Genomic DNA, 18,647 nt, shown 5'->3' with positions numbered 1-18,647 from the left:
GCGTTGGTTGGCTGTGCAGTAGCGACGATGGCATGCAGGCGCCATTGGTGGAAATTCCCCCAGGAGAACCCGTCGATCCTGCATCACAGCGTCAGTCAAATGCCTGTGCATCACGGATTCCCCGGTTTTTCTCCGCACCGTTAAGCCGGCGATATTGCTGGGTCGTGGTTCGGTGGAAGTCGTGCCGAGTCTGGTGGATTGCCCATCGATGGCTGCACGGAGTTCATAAATGATGTCGGATGGCTCCCAGGCATTTGCAACGCGGAACCAGCGGCAACCATGCAATTGTTGGCTTCGGTTTCATGCCTGCTGGGGCTGTTGGCCTTCAGCCATGCCGGCCATGTAGAAAACAACAACAACGTCTGCACCGTCAAGGCCAACGGGGGCCAGCAAGACGATGTGCCTAATCTGCTGAAGGCATTCGAGCAGTGTGGCAATGGAGGCACCATCGTCTTCCCTGAGGACCAGTCATACTGGATCGCGACAAGGTTGCATCCGACGTTGAACAACGTGGCGATCGAATGGCGGGGGAAGTGGACGGTAAGAGCCTCGTCGCGACTCAAATGTCAGCTGACTCCTGACTGCTGTAGTTCTCCAACAACCTCACCTACTGGCGCAACAATTCCTACCCCGTGGCCTTTCAGAACCACCACGCCGGCTTCATTATCAGTGGCCACAACATCTCCGTCAATGGCTATGGAACCGGAGGCATCGACGGCAATGGCAATGCCTGGTACTCAGTTGAGAAAAGCGACACCCAGCCCGGGCGCCCCATGCCCTTTGTCTGGTGGAATGTCTCCGATGTCGTCGTCGACAGTTTCTATGTCAAGGACCCGCCCTTGTGGAGTGTCAACATCATGAACGGGACCAACATGCGCTTCAACAACATCTACTGCAACGCCACGGCCGTGGATGCCCCTTGGGGCGATAACTGGGTGCAGAACACCGATGGCTTTGGTAAGGATCCGGATCTCTCTTAGAGCCTAATTAACCATCAATTTTGCCTGCAGACACCATGGATGCCGTCAACATCCAACTCACCAACTTCGTCTACCAAGGCGGGGATGACTGCATCGCCATCAAGCCCCGCTCCTACAACATCGACATCCAGAACGTCACCTGCGTCGGTGGCAACGGCATTGCCATCGGCAGTCTGGGCCAATACTTGGAAGATAGTAGCGTGGCCAACATCCGCGTGGATAAAGTCAAGGTACCCACCCGATCCCGGCATCCCACCGGCAGTGCTGACCCCTCAGATCATCCGCTACAACGAAGACATGCACAATAGCGCTTACCTCAAGACCTGGGTCGGAGCCCTCGTCCCCCAGAGCTCCTACGAAAGCGCCGGTGTCCCTCGCGGCGATGGGTGGGGTAGTATCCGCAACGTCCTCTTTTCCAACTTTAACGTCCAAGGCGCCAGCGCCGGCCCGTCCATCAGCCAGGACAGCGGGGACAACGGCTCCTATGCGGGAACGAGCAAGATGTCTATCTCTAATGTCGCATTTGTCAATTTCACGGGTTGGGTGGATACTGCGAAATCGGTCGTTTCGACGGTTTCGTGCTCGGACGTTCACCCCTGCTATAACATTGACTTTGACAATGTGGTGTTGTATCCAGGGAAGAATGCGACGACACCGGGGACAGGTTCTTGCAAGTATACAGCAGACGGGGGAGTGCATGGCTTGAGCGGGTGTTGATTCTGCTGTGCATTGTTCCTGAACACATATCTGTAAGCCACATGGATGGCTGAATTTCAGTCACACAAATAGATCTGAGGGATGATCCTAAACATAGCATGTACGGCCATGTAGCACTATCACCAGTGAGGAATAGTAATTAAACTGTAACAAGTCATTCATTCACTGCCAGAAAAAGCTGCCTCCGAGCCAGTGAAACATCACTACCTCCTGCAGGGTATGCCATTTGTGAAGAGTAGCTATTTACCAGCCTTTCTTGAGATTGAATCCGGTTTCATGCTGTAAACCAGTGAAGCCAACATATATCAACAATATTCTAGTTCACATTCAACTGTGAAGTCTCAGCTCCTACAAAATGAGAATGCTGTACTTTACCGGAGTTACTCTTTGGCTTCACTACCTATGAATCCATGGGGGAATCTTTCACAAAAATTAAATTACAATTCCTCCCTATGTATGGAGGCAAGCCACTCCATTCGACTACTGGTTTGCTTGCAAGAGGTGTTTCAATAGCATTTAATTGGCCACCATTCCCTCTAAAAAAGTAACTATTCATCCTCCCCTTCTCCACAACCCAAACTAGATCCTCTTCACCCATCTCCTTAGAAAACTACTTATAAGTAACCTCCACTGCTCGTACCATAATGGCCACCCCCCCCTTCTCAAGCCTCAGAATTCCTATATCGAGCCACTTCTATCAAACAACGATATACTCAAACAACAACGACCTAACTAGCTCCTTACGGCTTTCAGACCAAAGCCCCAAGATCAACTGCACGGGATTAAATCATCTATCCGTCTAAACACTTTCCCCATGCTAAGAAAGGATAAATTCCACAATAATTCCACCCTGGTATATATCCTCTCAGAAAGTGGTCACGCAAGCGAGCAACGAGGGGAAGTGAACGCAAAGAGCCATGAGAATCCCTCCACCCCTGGTCCTTTCAAGTCAGTGTGAGTTTATCTAGTCTACTACCAGTATTTCTAGTACTGATCATTGTTCTTATATATTAGGAGTGGTGTTTATCTGGCTCTTGCTGGGCTCACTCCAGATTTATACACCACGACCCTCTTCCACATGATCCGGGTCCGATACCGCGAAACGGATATCATTCTAGCTGAGGCGGGATTCGACATGGGGATTATAAGCTAACATTCAACCTGAATCTTTATACTACGTGGGTATGAGCAACTAGGCAGAGTCTAACTCCTAAGGCGCATACACCCATCGCTATATCCTAGAATCACAACGGCATCTTATCAACTACACGCATCTGGGAAGCCACCTCTCCGGTCGAACGACAGCCCAGTCTACGAGACACACTTCCTCATACACTCCTGCCGAGCCATTTGCGATGAAGCTCACAAAGTCAAGAAAATAGATACCATGGAATATCAGGGACAAAGCTCTGATATCAAGCGTATATCAACAACCGCCGACACTTTATCTGGTTTCCCACCTTCGAAGCGGAAGATATCCAAATAATGAACGAGAAAGCACGCGCAAAAGGCTTTGCGCTAGATAATTCAGGTTCTAGGCCTGAAAATACTGCAACAGCTAGAAGATATTATTTGGGGCACCGGAATGAAAGCACGCGACCAGCCTAGAAGGTCCAAAGCTAAGGCCAAACGGCTCGCTGCCAATAAGAAGCAGCGAAAGGCTTACCATCGGCGAAGGACAAGATGATCTTGGCAAATATCAAGAGAAAGGGAGACTGATGATGCGGGATTGAACCCTTACAAGACTAAGCGGACCCGGAACAGAACGAGGCCCGGCGATCGAAAGAAAGAGAGGCGCAACGGAAATGGTGTACACGGATTATTGAACTGGAGAAAGCCAGGTTCGATGTGCCAGGAAACAGGTCTAGAGTGACCGCAGGGCAGCCAAGAGAGAGAGCAAAGAGCAAGGTGGTATAGGATCCGTTGAACCTAAGAAAATCACTCAAGGGAGTGTCATGGAAGAGACGCGAAGAAGGGACGGCAGATGTTTATTATAAGAAAGACAAACTCCAAGAACCCATACTAGGGCTAAAGGAAGTTAGGGGGTGGATAGCTTGGAGGACCCGATCGCACGAGTCGAACACCAGGAGCTCAACGAACATTTGAGGGTACAGACTTCAGACAAGCCATCGAGGGCGAATGGCAAGCGGTTCAGGCGCACCGTGCGAGGGAAAGCTAGTAGGAAACTAGCAAGGAGTATGCCTACCAGTGAAGCTTTGAATGAGCTTGTTGTATTTGGTAAACAACCAGAACTCCTGCATTGATGCTACGACAGCGAAATCATAAGTCCAACACTCTCATAAGTCATCATGGTCAGCACGCGAAGATGTACATGCAAGCAATCCATGCTTATCTTTAAATATACCTAGTATCCCAGTATCTCGATACAAAAGTAGAAGCTGGAGTAGATAGCAGGAAGATCAGCATCCCACATCTCCAACTCGCCTTGGTAGCCGAACTATCGCCCGGGCGAGCGATGGCGTACCCCTTGTGAGACAAAAGGTACTTGGTACATCGAAAATATTGAAATCATGTAAGTCGGTCTGGTAAATTGGGCTTGCCGTATGAATGATCCAACTTTCCAATAGATCATTGGGGTTCTATCTCGATCATCATGATCAAAGGGCTTGTTGTGATCAGCATACTTCCAAAAGCCGACGGGTAATGGAACAGCTAGAGCACGCACCGGAACAGATGCTGAGTAAGGTGGCACGTCGCTTACTAACTAATGACTTAATCATGTCATGTGGTATTAGTTATATAGAGATCACTCTACAGCTTCATCTTTACAATGGCTACGAGGAACATTTTGAACGAAAGGATTCGTGATTCAAGTCCTGTAGGATCAACTACATAAACTCAAAGTCTAAATTTCCGTAATTCCACGTTTTGTGTGATCATCAAAGGTTCATCATGGCATATTCACCCTGCACCAGCTTATTTCTTACCGGCCTTCTGGGCGGCCTTGGTGACCTTACCAGCGCCAGCATCCTTCTTCTCAACAGCCTTAATGACACCGACAGCAACAGTCTGGCGCATGTCACGAACGGCGAAACGACCGAGAGGGGGGTACTCGGTGAAAGACTCAACGCACATGGGCTTGGAGGGAATCATCTTGACGATGGCAGCATCACCGGACTTGATGAACTTGGGAGAGGACTCGACGGACTTTCCGGTACGGCGGTCAATCTTCTCAAGGAGCTCAGCGAACTTGCAAGCAATGTGAGCGGTGTGGCAGTCCAGGACGGGAGCGTAACCAGCGCCGACCTGACCGGGGTGGTTGAGGACGATGACCTGGGCGGTGAAGCTGTCACAGCCAGCAGGGGGGTCGTTCTTGGAGTCACCGGCAACGTTACCACGGCGAACCTCCTTGACGGAGACGTTCTTGACGTTGAAACCGACGTTGTCACCAGGGAGACCCTCCTTGAGCTGCTGGTGGTGCATCTCAACGGACTTGACTTCAGTGGTGACGTTGGCGGGGGCGAAGGTCACGACCATACCAGGGGTGATGACACCGGTCTCGACACGACCGACGGGAACAGTTCCGATACCAGAGATCTTGTAGACATCCTGGAGGGGAAGACGGAGGGGCTTGTTGGCGGGACGGACCGGGGGCTCGATGGCGTCGATGGCCTCGAGGAGGGTCTTACCGGTGGACTTGCCGGCCTTGGTCTCCTTCTCCCAACCCTTGTACCAGGGGCAGTTGGGGGAGGGCTCGAGCATGTTGTCACCGTTGAAACCGGAGATGGGGACGAAGGGAACGGACTTGGGGTTGTATCCGACCTTCTTGATGAAGTTGGAGGTCTCCTTGACGATCTCGTTGTAACGGTCCTCGGACCACTTGCAGGTGTCCATCTTGTTGAGGGCAACAATGAGCTGGCGGACACCGAGGGTGAAAGCGAGCAGAGCGTGCTCACGGGTCTGGCCATCCTTGGAGATACCAGCCTCGAATTCACCAGTACCGGAGGCAATGATGAGGATAGCGCAGTCAGCCTGGGAGGTACCAGTGATCATGTTCTTGATGAAATCACGGTGACCGGGGGCATCTGTTGAGGTTAGATACCGGTAACATAATCATAGAGGACAGTGGAACCTACCAATGACGGTGACCTCATACTTGCCGGTCTGGAACTTCCAGAGGGCAATGTCGATGGTGATACCACGCTCACGCTCGGACTTGAGCTTGTCAAGAACCCAAGCGTACTTGAAGGAACCCTTACCGAGCTCGGCGGCTTCCTGTAGATGTAGTTAGCACCTTGTCCTTCCAGTATTATATCCAGCATATATCCATACCTTCTCGAACTTCTCGATGGTACGCTGGTCGATACCACCGCACTTGTAGATCAGGTGACCGGTGGTGGTCGACTTGCCGGAATCGACGTGGCCGATAACGACGATGTTGATGTGAGTCTTGTCGTCCTTACTGAAGAAGTTGTTAGTTGATGAACTCGACTGCTTCGTCGTGGTGATTCTGCTTACCCCATGGTGACGGTTGTGAATGAACTGAAAGTTCTTTTTTAAGGAATAGAAAGTGGTCTGTAGAAAATTGCTCAGATACTACGGCCGACTGCGTAGAGGTGCTGAGCAACAAAGTCAGTTAGAGAGAGAATCAAGAACGAAGGAAGAAAACCCAGGAGGGAGGGGAAGATATACGTACTGAAGCGGACGAGGAGGAAAGGGAAAGGAAAAATTTGTGGGAGGGGGAGGAGGGGAAATCCTTATATGGAGGGGCAAGCGAGAAGGCGACTAGCGGGCGGGCTTCAACCCTTGGCGACCAGTCCTTATCATTGGACATGGAGGGGTAATTGCCCCACCTCTCAGGTGCGGGACCAACGCAGAATCTTCACGGCGGAGCCTTTCCAGACTGCACTGGACACGCTTGCAGCCCAGCGACTCAGTGCGATCAGCCTGCCTTTCCTGCCTTTTCCTTGGTTCCTCGTCCTCGGAGCGCCGACCTACGACCCCACCTCGACCACTTTTTCCTCGCAAATTTTTCTCTCCTGCTTGCTCTGGCTCTATCGGTTCACCCCTCCGTGGTGGATTTTGGACTGAAATCCTGGGCATCAACGCAGACGTGGGTAGGGGCTGGTCTGGCTGTTGGACTTGTTTGCAACCGAACCCCGCGGCAGGCGGCTGTTGCGATTTGTCCGCTCCAGGCAGCTGTGGCACGGCCGAGTGGCGCCCGCCCGATCCACTGTGGACTTTCATGTGAGGTCAACGACCACCCTAGGGAAACGGTGTTGGTATCTACTGTGTAGTTGGTACTCGCTATCATGGCCATCGTAGATGCTACGACTAGTGATTGACGCTAATGATGTGGACAATCCTAAACATATCAATTTTGATAGTCAAATGGCTGGAGCGGGAGCCGATCAGAGAAAAGTTTTTTTTTTTCCTTTCCCCCTTCGTTTTGCCATCACTTTGCCTCGTTGCCATCATCATGTTGGGTACTGGTGCCCCTCACTTAGTGTCTTGACCCTACAGTAGTTTTTTTTCCTCCCCCTTCCTCTTTTAGTCCCCGACAGTGGCTGTTCGAGGATAAGGAAAAAATGACTCAGATTTAGTACCGTGCCAGAAACAACACACAAAGGAATTTATCTGACCTTGGATCCGGCCAATCCGAATCGGGGTATTAAACTGCCGTTGCCAGGTTACCACTGTTCTAGGCGGCAAATCGAGCAGTGGGATGGTAAAAAAAATTAAAAAAAAGAAAATCAAAAATAAAATTAAAGAGGAGGCGGGAAGAAAATTTTTTTCTTTTGCGCTTAATCTGACATACTTTTTAGCTCTCTCAATAGGGAGTAGTCCTGTAGCTTAACCATTCCCGTATAGCACTACGAACTGGTGTCATCATCCATTGAGGGGTATCTCTAATTTAGATGCGAATCATCGCAGAAGCATACGCCGTAGCACCGTCCTGTCTACACCAACCCTGCCCCTATGGTTCGAACAACAAATCGTTCCAGGGATATAAAACTCTAACAAGGGAGTAGCATCAGTTCTCTCTCCACCTGGCGCCACATGTGGTACACTGTCAACCGCAGTCAGCAAGGTATGTCAGGCCATATGCATCATGTCCGCATCAGCCGCTGGAGCGCACCCACCTTCAAGAATGTGGTCATCGGCTCGTCTGCACTCCGAATCTGCAGCTGGAAAAAGTATGCACGGTCGCCATTACAGTTTTCTGCGGGGCATTGAGCTGCGGGTAGGAGGAAGAGAAGTACAGAATTAGCCCCGGGATCAAATTCCAACGGTAGAGAGAGTGTCCAAGCCTTGACTTACTGGCCACGCTATCGGCGTTTGCGAATTCCTCTTTTCCGCCAAAGACATCCTCCACCTCCTTTTGCTTCATGGGTGTCTTCTCGAACCAGCTCTGATCCAGGGCGTATTGGTACGGACATGTGCGGCACTCGAAGCGATTGACGCCTAAGGGATGTCTTGGGGTGGGTTCCGCCCGTGAGATTGTGAGCGCATTGCTGCAGTTAGGACAGACTGAGATGTAGTTAGTCGACGGCTTCATGAGTCTCCAAGGAAGACTGACAAGTCAAAGGCATCGTGAAGGCTCCCTGGGTAATCCGTCAATAGACTAGTCAACAATTAATTGGTAGCAAGTCTCAAGGAGCAGCCTTCATCAAGGCGATTACAGGCACCGGTGCGCTGCCACTGTCCGCAGTAAGGGTCGCAGCGATCTCGACGATAATCGCAGGCTAACTACTGAGGCTCTTATCGACCGGCGATTTCGTTGGCGGAGAGATTGACAGCCGCCGATTGGGCGCGGGGCTGCTTAGGCGGGTCGGAGTAACCACGATTCCGAGTGGCCGTCGCGGGAGGCATGCATGCCAGCAGCGGGGAACAATAATAGGGACAGCAGTATACAGCATCCAGAACCAACTGCAAGAATCTCAGTAAGCTGACTCCTGCGTGATATTCACCATCAGGGGTATCTACCGTTCTTTGAAATACGGCGCCAAGTGTTTCAATGACCTTTAGCATTTGCTGATCTCTACGAGTCGTCGTTCCGACACCGCCTCCTTACCACTCGCGGCTAACCCGGTCCATACTGCGGCATTTGTTCGAGCCCCTCCACGCACTACCTTGAGTTCCAAGACAGTCATCGTATCTTGATTTACACCTACTACCTACAATACGCAATCATGGCAGATGAAGTGAGTGTTGTTATGCCTCCCACCGGCAGTGTTGCTCACAGGCATTGGTCATAGGGCGCTTCCCCCCGTGAGCTGGTCGTGGAGGCCTGCCGTCGGGATCAACCTCATTTGATTGAACAAGTCATGGATAGCATGGAGGGAAAGTCGAATGAAGAGGTTGCCGAGTTCTTCAACGGTGTGACGGATTCGATGGGGAACCACGCCCTGCATATATGTGCTACGTACGGCAGCTGTAAGTGGGCTCCTACCGGTTAACAACAGTGGCATCTACTTGAGGATTGTGCTAACACGTTGATATATAGACGACGTCATGGACGCCCTCTTCGATATCCAGTACTTCGAATGCGATCCCCTTACCCGTCTGGACAAAGACACCCCCCTCCACACCGCAGTCCGCTATGCCAACGAGAAAGACGCTGAACTGGGAGAGGCAATGATCAAGATGATGTGCGAGGCTGGCTGTGACCCGCGTGTCAGGAACAAGCACGGTCAGAAGCCGGCGGAGCTCGTCTACAACAATCAGGCGATCAAGTCCACGCTACAGCAGGCCGAGTACATCATGGCAGAGGGGCTACGGGAGGATGCGGACAACGGATCGGTTCACGACAGTGCCAGTGACAGCGACTAATGGCAGCAACTGTGTATAGCGACTTTTTGACTATAGATATACCACGGTGATAATGTTTCCTGTATTTGATGCATAGAGGTTGTCTGGATGCATACGGCGAATCGCGGGTCTAATACATAGTTCGTTCATAATACCACGTCAACCTATTATATACCATGTGAGCAACGCTTCGACAAGATATGAATTCATCACGGGTATCATTCAGACATTTAGCGCAGTTGCAATAGCATAAACAACTAGCACATAAACAAGACAGGATCAGTCATCGCTTTCCTCAGACTCCGGCTCGTGCCTATTGCTACGTCGTTTAGGCTGCCGCCGTCTCTCCCTCTGTCTGTCTTCCTCTTGATTCTCACCATCTTCAGGCTGCTCTTGAGCGCGCGGTTCCGGCTGCTTAAGTCCCAAACTCCGCGCCAGGCGGATCTCAAATTCATCGTCCCTTTCATCTGGATCAGAGCGGCCATAGACCTCGCGAACCATTCTGGCCACCCCATTCGCACCCACTTCAACCTTTCCCCTCGGCCCAAGCATATACTCGATGACTTCCTCCCCACCATCCACCTCCCTATTCCGCACCAAATATCCTTCCTTACAGAGACGCTGCAGAAACCGATCCGTGCGATCAATCGGCGTATACGCGTCGGTATTCGTACGCTTCAGATACCGATCAAGCTTCTGCTCATTGATCGTGCCCCCATTGAGCAAAATCACCGCAATGATAAAGCTATACAACCCCGTGTAGTTACTTTCCAGCGCGGCTTTATTCGGCGGCAGTATCTCCGGCCTCCGATACTTCAACGGCAACGTACTCGAGACGATCCAAGATTTGTTCGTAGACGACGGCTTTTCGACCTTTTGCGCAGCTACACACCGTCAGCAATATGCCAATACCCTATTACCGATCACCTCACCTCTTCGCTGATTAATCGTCACTTTCTCCTTGACCGGTAACTCCGTCAGCTCCATCCCAAACTTCTCCTGCAGAATCCTCTGCGCCTCCTCAAACACAACCTTGAACTGCCGTGACCCTTGCTCTCCCAGCACCTTGGCGCTGATATCTGTTCTTCGGATAGGTTGGCGCGAGAATTCACTCGCCAGCGTCAACCGCACCATCTTCTTGACCATCACATCGGTGCTACTGGGAGCACGGGTATCGTATGCGTCTGCGTCGTCATCGTCACTGGCTGAGGATTCCCGGGTACGGATCCGCTGTCGAGGAGGTGGTTGGGTAGCAAACGCGGGCGATTCATCTTCACTGGAGGGTTCCGCCTCGGGGACCTAGGTGTATCTTAGCTTTGATCGGTCTGATTGCGTGGGTGGTATTGACATACCGCGCGGCGTTTGCGAGGGGCCATTCTTCGTTGGTGTTGATCGAGTGGGTGGTTGGGGTGATTTCTTGCTGCAATTCTGTGTAGCCGGTTGAGTTACCCACCTACATTGCAACTTGGCTTGTCTGGTGTGGGAACTGTAGTCGATATTCTTTGTTCGATGGCGGACGCGCTGGACGCGCCGGTTTCGTGTGGGGCGAGGCGGAATGCGATTTATCCTGATCGGGTAGTCACATGGTAGCGATAAGAATACCCTACGGAGTAGATGCTCGAATAACGAGGAGAGCATTATGATCACTGCAGCCATATACTATATTTGATGGATATTTTCTATGTCCGAACATTCACTCTACTCAGTCAAATGTGTTGACAAGTAGTAAAATATCCTACACCCTCCAAAACAACAAGTCTCTTTATTCCATGAATTCCAATCCAACCAATTACCTCCCATGCTTTGTACATCACCCATGCAGGAACCATGGACGGCTACCTACCGGAAACGGTGTGGGTGGTCTAGCTGAAGGGTAGAATTACGAGGCTTCCGACCAAAACAGCAAAACAAAAAGAATCTCCCCGACTGGGAGTCGAACCCAGGTCTCCCGCGCTTGTTCCCGAGTGGGATTGACAAGCGGAAATCATGACCGTTAGACCATCGAGGATTGATGTTGTAAGCAAGACACTTTTTGGTATTATGACTGGCGGTAAGATATAGGGAATTCTTAAGTTCTTGCAGCGATTCCATGCTGACATGATTGTCTTGAGCTGGGTCTTGATGAGCCTGGTAGTTGTTTGCTGTGTATGCATATGTCCTGACAGAGTGGCATCTCCTATCTGTACCTCCATATGCTTGAATGTTGCTGTTCTCTTTGCACGTGGTTGCTGTGCAGATCCGAACGTACGGCACTCGGTTATATATAGCGCCACGTGGCGGTCTAAGAGCATACATTAGTGTAGCAACCACCACCCCAAGATCACAACCTGATGATTGCCAAGATCTGGTCATCTTACTGTTGTATACTCCGTACCCATAAAATTTAAGCATAGACCGTAAGCATTACTGTGTACACATACTCCATATCCCATCATCGAGTTTTCTGTAGACTTTTTACCAGATTGAATTGAAAAATAAAAGCTGAGAAGAAAACAATCATGAACGAAAAGCAAGAAATAGATAGATCACCAAGAAAAATCCCCACGTGGTTGATAGATTCCGTCACAGCTGCAGCAAGATCACAATCACTGCGATTAGTTCACCGAACAACCGGGTCGATGCAGCCTCATCTTTCCACTACCTTCTATTCCGACTCGCTTAATTCGATTCTCAGTCGAATCCATCTTCTCGACCACCTGGCTTCCACGTGGGATGGTTCAAGCAATGGCCACGGCCAAGCTGCAGCGATCCTGATACTCCGTACTCCGTACCCCGATTCAGTCCATGAAGCGATGCGCAACACCGAACCTACACAGCAAAGCCAGTATCCAGCCGAGAATCTTCACAGAGGAACCCGGCGGAGGGCACCCCAGATTATGCAGCATGTGGGATCCGGACAGCCCGTCTCACGATAGCCCGTCTTACGACCACACTGCCTCTCGGTCCCGGTGGGATGATGGACGATACACGATGCAGTGACGGCATACCTCAATGCTCCAACTACAATAGATGTTCCATCTCATAGATTTCACGTGGCGAAATGGATAAATCACCGGAACTACAGTTCCTACATCCCTACCACTTCACTAGTGTTGAATCTGAACACGCAAATCTCCAGATTGAGTACTATGAAGTGCACCCAAGAGATGCCTGCATCATTGTTTCGGCGCAAGAATGGACAGCAGTCCTCTTGCGAGAATTGTCGTCGATCCAAGTTAGCCTGTGATCATTCGATTCCACATTGTGGTCGTTGTGTGCGATTGAAGCGGACGGATACCTGTGTCTATGTACTATCGCCTCTCGCCAGATTATCCGCTTCCTCCCCCAAGAGTCCGGCCGGCATCAAACGACAGTCTACACCGAAATCACAATCGCGATCCTTGACCGGGGCCAGGTCGACCGCTCGAAAATGCACCACGCCTCGTGTAGAGACGACAATTGTCCCAGCAGACTGGCCACGAGCCGGCCTCGAGGGACCGCTCAGCAGCCGGCTCGAAGACGCCAGCAAAACAACCACCTGGGGCTCCATCTTCAGTGAATTCAACATCGACGTCGAGCCGGAAATGACGGTACCACCCACGGCTGGACTGGCGGTGACGTGGAAAGACCCCGAGCTGCTGCAACATGCCACCACCGCCCTGACACAGATTCCCACGCGAGCCATGTGCGAGGGGGTCCTGGAACATGCGTTCAAATATCCCGACTTTGGGTGCCATGAGCCCTACCTGCGCATGTTGCACGACGGCTGGTGGGGGAATTTTGGAGGGCTTCTAGAGGCGAACAGTCTAGCTCAATTGAATAGCCTGGAGCCGGTGATTGAGCAGCTCTCGGCCAGCACGGCCAACCGAGTGACGCATCTGTCATTCGACTCGACAGAATGGCTACAGAAGCGGACGGGGAGTAATACCGCGTGGGATTCGCTGGCGTATTTGCTGTCTGCATATGGCTCGGCATGTGCCAGTCTGCCTGCTTCACATCGTCTCTTAGCCGACGATGACAAGGGTCGAGTCTGTCGAGCCTTGGGGAAAGGCATCCAGGCGTGCCTGGCCATCTGCGAAGCGCAGGAAATCTTCAGTGTTGATCTCATCAACGCCCACGCCAGCATGGTACTATTGCAGAATTCTTCTGATGGCGATGACTGTAGGTGCCTCGGACCATAGGTTGATTCTCTTACGCCTGGCTAACGGATCACAGCGAAGCAAAACTACACCAACGTTGGTCACCTTGCGCGTCTCGTGACCGACATGGGGCTTCACCTGGGTTCATCCCACGGGTGTTTCGTCCAGGCACAGCTAGAACACAAAGCCTTCCACCGAGCTTTCACCATGGACAAATCCATCTCCACCTCCTGCGGACGTCCACCCCAACTGACACGACGATTCAACCAATGTCCACTCCCACTGGAATTGAGTGACGAGCAACTCCTCCTACCCGGAGATGAACTCGAAGTCGTCATCGGCCTCTTAGACCCCGATGGCTGGAGTACCAGTGACCGCTCCTACCCCGTCAGTTACCTACGGGCACTCTCCCTCCTGGGCCGCCACCGAGAAGAGATCCTTGAACTGGCTATGGGACCCAGCCCCGTAGCCCTAGACCACCTACAACGGTAATTCCCCCCCAAGTTACCCCCAGAAAAAAAAAACCTACTAACCCATCCCACGCAGAGACATCATGGACCGTCTCCAAACGACATACCACCGCCTCCCCCTCCGCCTCCAATTCAACCCCAACCAGCACACCCACCTCGCCCCCTTCGACTTCCTCAACACCATCTTCCTCCACCTCGAATACCACAAAAACATCTTCCTCCTCTCCCGCCTCTCCCGCACCATCCCCCTCAGCCACAACGAACCCCTCCTCGCCTCCTCCAAAGCCATCATCTCCGTCATCACCATGCTCTACATCCACCGCGACCGTCTCGGCCAAATGTTCCTCTTCTTCCCCTGGGCCATCATGTTCTACGGCACCCCGGCCGCCGCTATCCTCGCCATCGAACTCCTCACTCGGCCCCCGTGGCCGGCATACCTCGGGTCACCTAACATTCATCCCCGATCGGAGATCATCCAGGAACTCTCCGTTTTTATTAGCTGTTTGATGAGTATCCCGGCCGCGGAGGGGTATCATGCCCCGTGTCGACGGGTGGCAATTACTTTGCGGAAGATATTGGATCAGATTCTGGAGCCCTCGATGAGTATGCCACCCACTACCACCGGGACCGCGGTGAGCACGATCAGCAGCTGCAGCAGCAATAGCAGCACGCCCCCCGGCACAGACGTCGACTCAGCAATAGGGTTGGACATCGACTGGCAGGTGTTTGTGACCAGTCCGTGTGATCCGGATTACACGCAGTGGTTGGATCCCTCGTCGTGGATGGATTTGGCCCTGCCGTTGGATTTGGGGTTGGAGGAGTATGGACTGGAGGGGGGTGGATGTGGAATTGGGAGTGGGAGTGGGAGTGGAGGATTGGGCGAGGTAGGGTTCGATGAGTTTGTGTATACATAGCCGGTATGGAAATGGCGTGGATTGATGGATGGGATGGGATGGGATTTGTAACGTTATGATGAATTAGATGAGAATGAATATACTATACCTATATCATAGATGGAATATACTCGAGACTGATGTATCTACTTGATTCGATGGAGAATTGATACTATGGATAGAATGTGGTGTGAAGTCAATACTTCATGAAGAATGCATCCCTCATTTCTGCCCCTGGGATGCCATCCGAATTCAGGGCCTAGGTGATAACTGGTGTCGTGGGAACACGTCACTACAAGGATTTAGCCTTTCCATAAAATATAAATAAGAACGTAGACTGTCACTTTTTCCTTTTTTTTATATCACGTCTACAGGTTTAATTCTGGTTATAGGCATAGTATTCTCAAGATATCTACTGCTAGCTACAGAATCAGTACATCTATCATAGAAACGATAGTCTATAGAACCTCAAACCTACGTATAGAAATTATATTAAGTATTGGTTTGAGATCGACTGAGATTATACACAGATCAAGCGGAGTATTATGTATTTTATAAAAACTAAGACATAAGGAGCACGAGGCTGGCTAGGAATGTGATGGAAGAATCATATGTACTCACTTCTATTCAGAGGAGATTGATCCAGCATGGTAAGTGTGTAAGCTAGCTGAATACTACTCCTATAGAGCTAGTATGTATCTATCCTCTTGATAATGTTGATTATCTCTCTCTCTCTCTCTCTCTCTCTCTCTCTCTGTGTGTGTGTGTGTGTGTGTGTGTGTGTGTGTGTGTCTGTTTGCCTGTGCAACAAACAAATACCATAATTGAAACATCTAGTAAGAAAGCATCCCCTCCAGAACAAAAGAGACCATCCATTCATCTACCATTCTAGTACCCGCATGAGCATCAATCATAAACCAGACACAAAGAAAACGGAAACCAACAACCATCACAATCTAACCCTAACCTTGCTCCGGCTCCACTCACTCACTACGCCTTCGCATGCACCTCAAAGCCATAAACCTCCTCACTCCGCGCACTCTCACTCTCCACATCCGAGAACGAACTCGCCTTCTTCTCCCCACCCACACCAGCCCCCGCCCCCAGCACCTGCCCCTCCTCACACGCCAACAACCGCGGCGCCATCGCCCTCAACGCCTTCCCCTTCCACACCAACACGCCCACATTCAACAACGCAAACAGCGAAAAGAACGCCGCCATACCAAACAACCACCCGGGCCCCACGGCATCCATCCAGGGCGTGAAGATGAACCCCGTGGCAATGGCGAAACTCAACCGCCAGGCATTCATCGCGATCGCCGCCTCCGTCGCATCCTCTTTGTAACATTCCACGATGTAGTTGAGACAGATGGGGACGGCGAGCATGGAACTGAAGACGATGAAGAAGAAGCCAACGGCGAGGACCATGTAGTGTAGATGGTATTGGAGGGCCGCGCCGAAGAGGCCCAGCCCGATGGGTCCGACGACGCCCGGGAGGAGGATGTTCCACAGGCGGTATTCGGGGTGCCAGATGCCGTTGCCGAAGCGGCGGGAGGCCCAGAGGGGGATTCGGTCGCCCATCCACCAGCCCGCGAATTGGGTCACGAAGATGGCGAACCAGGCGTCTAGGGTGACTGTGGTGGATTAGATTTTTGGTTTGGAAGGTATGGGGGGGGGCTTACAGAAGGCATTGCGCAAGGGAGTGAATCCGTATCCTCCCTCGGAGACGGGATTCTCCAGGAAAATGGTTAGGAGCACATTGGTCAGAATGACAAAGGCAAAACAGATGAAGATGTACCCGCCCGCAATGACGGTGATGGGTGCGACGAGAATGACAAAAGGCTTCTTCGCGGTTCGGGCCTAGCCGGGAGATCAGTTGAGGGGGAGCTGATGAGGAGGAAGGGGATCGCACGTACGATTTCAGACCAGGGTTCCTGGGGAATGATGCGATGGCCGGGAAAGAAGGTGGCCACGCGGTTGGCCCAGTATGACGAGGGTTGCGCTGGGTAGGCGGGGGCATTAGGGTCGGCCGTGGACGAGTAGCCCCCGGTTTCTTCCAGGAAGAAAAAGATAAGCACGATGGCCACGCCACAGGGAATGAGGGTCCACCAAAAGGCCCACGTCCACGAGGCGTTGTTGACGATGAAACCGCTGATCGTGGGGGACACATTGACTCCGAGGAGGAAGCTGAGTTCGAAGGTGGAGAAGACCCGGCCGCGTTGGTGGAGGAAAAAGATGTCAACCTGTTCGTGTCAGAAGCATGAGAGGAGTCCAATGCAATGCAATCAAACGAGGTGGCGTACCGCGTACGAGGGCCCTAAGACGGTGGGAATGGAGGCGCCCAGCCCCGAGACCAAACGGGACAGCATAAACGAGACATAATCATTCGGGCCGGTCATCAGGGCCGCCCACACCTGACAGCCAAAGCAGAGCACCAGACTCCATAGCATCAGCGAGCAGCGGCCAATCTTCCGGGCCAAGGGCCAGAAGATCAAGGGACCTAAGACCTCGCCGACGACGCAGATGGTGACCGAATACGACAGATCCACGGTGGTGCGACCGGGATAGGCCGCCGCCTGCACGTAATAGGTGAGCTGCTGACTGGAGGGCAGCCCCAAGGCGGCAAACCCGGCATAGCACAGCAGAAACAGTGTCCAGTACTTTTTGGCCGGGCTCCAGTTCTATGCGCGATCAGTCTTTAGTGTCCGACTCGGATGCTCTCCTACAGGAAAGGGAGTGGGGCAGGGAGTAATCGCACCAATGGATCTTTGGGATCGTCCGAGGGCTGGGGAATGAGGACGATGGGATTCTTGCCCCCGGTCGTTTTGAGAGCCGGACTCGGGCTGATCGTGCTGCAGGACTCCATGATTGGATCCGGACGGGATAAAGTGTACCAGGGGGTTCTCGCTAAGGGCTCACTCGAACTCAATCGTCGAACCGATCTATGTATCTGTGTACTGAATGATCAACGACGAGCAAGGATGTCGAGCATTTGTAGATGCCTTTTCTACACAGTCTTCCCTCTCATTCAAACAGTCTGACCCGAAGATAGGACCTGAGTATCGGGGTCGGACTCGACGCAGTTCTGCATCTGAATCCTGATCCTGAATCCTGAAACCCCAACTCCAAACCCGACCCCGATTCCGTACATCGGGCCAAGGGAAAAGGATGACGGACGAGGATATACAAGCCTCCGTATGCCTTGGCTCGCCAGTCATCCCTTTTTCCTTTTTCCCTTTTTCTTGTTTTTGATTCATCCAATCGATTCTTCTCGTCAGTCCACTGGCCCTAGTGCATTTGGCAGATAAGCCAAGTCCGCCCCGAGTGGTCGCAGGGCAGCCACTTACCTATCGGAGGACGGCCGATTTACCTCTCCTTCATGCTTTCATATCCTGGCTCCTCCAGATGGCCTCCACGCGAGCCACTAGACCTCAACGAGCAGGTGCTTGGACAGAAGCTGACGGGGAAGTACATAGTAGCTGGTTCGCATTTACCCGAGGCATCCAATCCAGCCCACTGCATATAGTATCTCCCCCCCAGTCGAACCGCAATTAATCCAGTCGCTTGCCCAGACGGTTCATCCTCCGGACTCTAGACCGGCCAAGTGGATTCCCCACAGGCTGCTGCCATGCGCGCCGGCGATCCTTTCATGGTCCAACCCACCCTTCAGGGACCGTGCCAAGTGCCGATAAGCCA

General features: G+C 52.0%; 8 protein-coding genes and 1 non-coding gene across 9 annotated transcripts; 3 read left to right on the top strand and 6 right to left on the bottom strand.

The window, feature by feature from the left end:
* Positions 1-242: 242 nt before the first annotated feature.
* On the top strand, positions 243-1,718 carry BO80DRAFT_411128 (putative extracellular exo-polygalacturonase). Its single transcript, XM_025717956.1, has 4 exons — positions 243-540; positions 591-957; positions 1,011-1,210; positions 1,257-1,718. The coding sequence occupies exons 1-4, from the start codon at positions 280-282 to the stop codon at positions 1,695-1,697; spliced, it is 1,269 nt and encodes a 422-aa protein (XP_025573337.1). The 5' UTR covers positions 243-279; the 3' UTR covers positions 1,698-1,718.
* A 2,916-nt stretch (positions 1,719-4,634) lies between these two features.
* On the bottom strand, positions 4,635-6,181 carry BO80DRAFT_456832 (elongation factor 1-alpha; the record flags this gene model as incomplete). Its single annotated transcript, XM_025722194.1, has 4 exons — positions 4,635-5,743; positions 5,795-5,933; positions 5,991-6,120; positions 6,177-6,181. The coding sequence occupies 4 exons, from the start codon at positions 6,179-6,181 to the stop codon at positions 4,635-4,637; spliced, it is 1,383 nt and encodes a 460-aa protein (XP_025573336.1).
* A 72-nt stretch (positions 6,182-6,253) lies between these two features.
* Positions 6,254-6,987, bottom strand: BO80DRAFT_142829 (uncharacterized protein). Its single transcript, XM_025713707.1, has 2 exons — positions 6,355-6,987; positions 6,254-6,277 (listed from the first exon to the last, which is right to left on the bottom strand). The coding sequence occupies exon 1, from the start codon at positions 6,903-6,905 to the stop codon at positions 6,444-6,446; it is 462 nt and encodes a 153-aa protein (XP_025573335.1). The 5' UTR covers positions 6,906-6,987; the 3' UTR covers positions 6,254-6,277; positions 6,355-6,443.
* Positions 6,988-7,644: 657 nt separating this feature from the next.
* BO80DRAFT_426816 (DNA-directed RNA polymerase III core subunit RPC11) lies at positions 7,645-8,417 on the bottom strand. The gene is made up of 4 exons (XM_025719865.1): positions 8,239-8,417; positions 7,980-8,189; positions 7,802-7,896; positions 7,645-7,728 (listed from the first exon to the last, which is right to left on the bottom strand). Exons 1-4 carry the CDS (start codon positions 8,249-8,251, stop codon positions 7,693-7,695), a joined length of 354 nt encoding a protein of 117 aa, XP_025573334.1. The 5' UTR covers positions 8,252-8,417; the 3' UTR covers positions 7,645-7,692.
* Positions 8,418-8,572: 155 nt separating this feature from the next.
* BO80DRAFT_426815 (ankyrin repeat-containing protein ANK1) lies at positions 8,573-9,655 on the top strand. The gene is made up of 4 exons (XM_025719864.1): positions 8,573-8,602; positions 8,708-8,863; positions 8,918-9,095; positions 9,166-9,655. The coding sequence occupies exons 2-4, from the start codon at positions 8,852-8,854 to the stop codon at positions 9,489-9,491; spliced, it is 516 nt and encodes a 171-aa protein (XP_025573333.1). The 5' UTR covers positions 8,573-8,602; positions 8,708-8,851; the 3' UTR covers positions 9,492-9,655.
* BO80DRAFT_386110 (MAGE domain-containing protein) lies at positions 9,656-10,986 on the bottom strand. Its single transcript, XM_025717009.1, has 3 exons — positions 10,823-10,986; positions 10,403-10,769; positions 9,656-10,354 (listed from the first exon to the last, which is right to left on the bottom strand). The coding sequence occupies exons 1-3, from the start codon at positions 10,844-10,846 to the stop codon at positions 9,750-9,752; spliced, it is 996 nt and encodes a 331-aa protein (XP_025573332.1). The 5' UTR covers positions 10,847-10,986; the 3' UTR covers positions 9,656-9,749.
* A 402-nt stretch (positions 10,987-11,388) lies between these two features.
* BO80DRAFT_t216 lies at positions 11,389-11,478 on the bottom strand. Its single transcript has one exon. It is a non-coding gene; the product is annotated as a tRNA-Asp (tRNA).
* A 1,034-nt stretch (positions 11,479-12,512) lies between these two features.
* Positions 12,513-14,972, top strand: BO80DRAFT_466457 (uncharacterized protein; the record flags this gene model as incomplete). The annotated part of the gene is made up of 3 exons (XM_025722787.1): positions 12,513-13,610; positions 13,665-14,076; positions 14,135-14,972. The coding sequence occupies exons 1-3, from the start codon at positions 12,599-12,601 to the stop codon at positions 14,970-14,972; spliced, it is 2,262 nt and encodes a 753-aa protein (XP_025573331.1). The 5' UTR covers positions 12,513-12,598.
* An 812-nt stretch (positions 14,973-15,784) lies between these two features.
* On the bottom strand, positions 15,785-17,817 carry BO80DRAFT_456828 (putative polyamine transporter; the record flags this gene model as incomplete). Its single annotated transcript, XM_025722193.1, has 6 exons — positions 15,785-15,831; positions 16,076-16,585; positions 16,634-16,811; positions 16,868-17,194; positions 17,255-17,632; positions 17,710-17,817. 6 exons carry the CDS (start codon positions 17,815-17,817, stop codon positions 15,785-15,787), a joined length of 1,548 nt encoding a protein of 515 aa, XP_025573330.1.
* Between the last annotated feature and the right edge of the window lie 830 nt (positions 17,818-18,647).

Source organism: Aspergillus ibericus (genome assembly GCF_003184845.1).
Source record: "Aspergillus ibericus CBS 121593 unplaced genomic scaffold BO80scaffold_31, whole genome shotgun sequence".
NCBI classification, from domain to species: domain Eukaryota; kingdom Fungi; phylum Ascomycota; class Eurotiomycetes; order Eurotiales; family Aspergillaceae; genus Aspergillus; species Aspergillus ibericus.
The sequence above is the reverse complement of the archived record's forward strand: the minus strand, read 5'-3'. Positions and strand labels throughout refer to the sequence as shown.

What these genes read in the sequence shown, in the direction of transcription:
- BO80DRAFT_426815 (XM_025719864.1), top strand. An exon ending in ATGTGCTACGTACGGCAGCT is followed by an intron (nt 9,096 to 9,165) that starts GTAAGTGGGCTC and finishes GTTGATATATAG; the next exon opens with ACGACGTCATGGACGCCCTC.
- BO80DRAFT_426816 (XM_025719865.1), bottom strand. An exon ending in AAACGCCGATAGCGTGGCCA is followed by an intron (nt 7,897 to 7,979) that starts GTAAGTCAAGGC and finishes TCCTACCCGCAG; the next exon opens with CTCAATGCCCCGCAGAAAAC. An exon ending in CGATGACCACATTCTTGAAG is followed by an intron (nt 7,729 to 7,801) that starts GTGGGTGCGCTC and finishes TGCGGTTGACAG; the next exon opens with TGTACCACATGTGGCGCCAG.
- BO80DRAFT_411128 (XM_025717956.1), top strand. Translation starts at nt 280, where the DNA reads ATGCAATTGTTGGCTTCGGTTTCATGCCTGCTGGGGCTGTTGGCCTTC. An exon ending in AATGGCGGGGGAAGTGGACG is followed by an intron (nt 541 to 590) that starts GTAAGAGCCTCG and finishes TGACTGCTGTAG; the next exon opens with TTCTCCAACAACCTCACCTA. An exon ending in GCAGAACACCGATGGCTTTG is followed by an intron (nt 958 to 1,010) that starts GTAAGGATCCGG and finishes TTTTGCCTGCAG; the next exon opens with ACACCATGGATGCCGTCAAC.
- BO80DRAFT_386110 (XM_025717009.1), bottom strand. Translation starts at nt 10,846, where the DNA reads ATGGCCCCTCGCAAACGCCGCGCG. An exon ending in CCCCTCGCAAACGCCGCGCG is followed by an intron (nt 10,770 to 10,822) that starts GTATGTCAATAC and finishes AGATACACCTAG; the next exon opens with GTCCCCGAGGCGGAACCCTC. An exon ending in GACGATTAATCAGCGAAGAG is followed by an intron (nt 10,355 to 10,402) that starts GTGAGGTGATCG and finishes GACGGTGTGTAG; the next exon opens with CTGCGCAAAAGGTCGAAAAG.
- BO80DRAFT_142829 (XM_025713707.1), bottom strand. Translation starts at nt 6,905, where the DNA reads ATGAAAGTCCACAGTGGATCGGGCGGGCGCCACTCGGCCGTGCCACAG.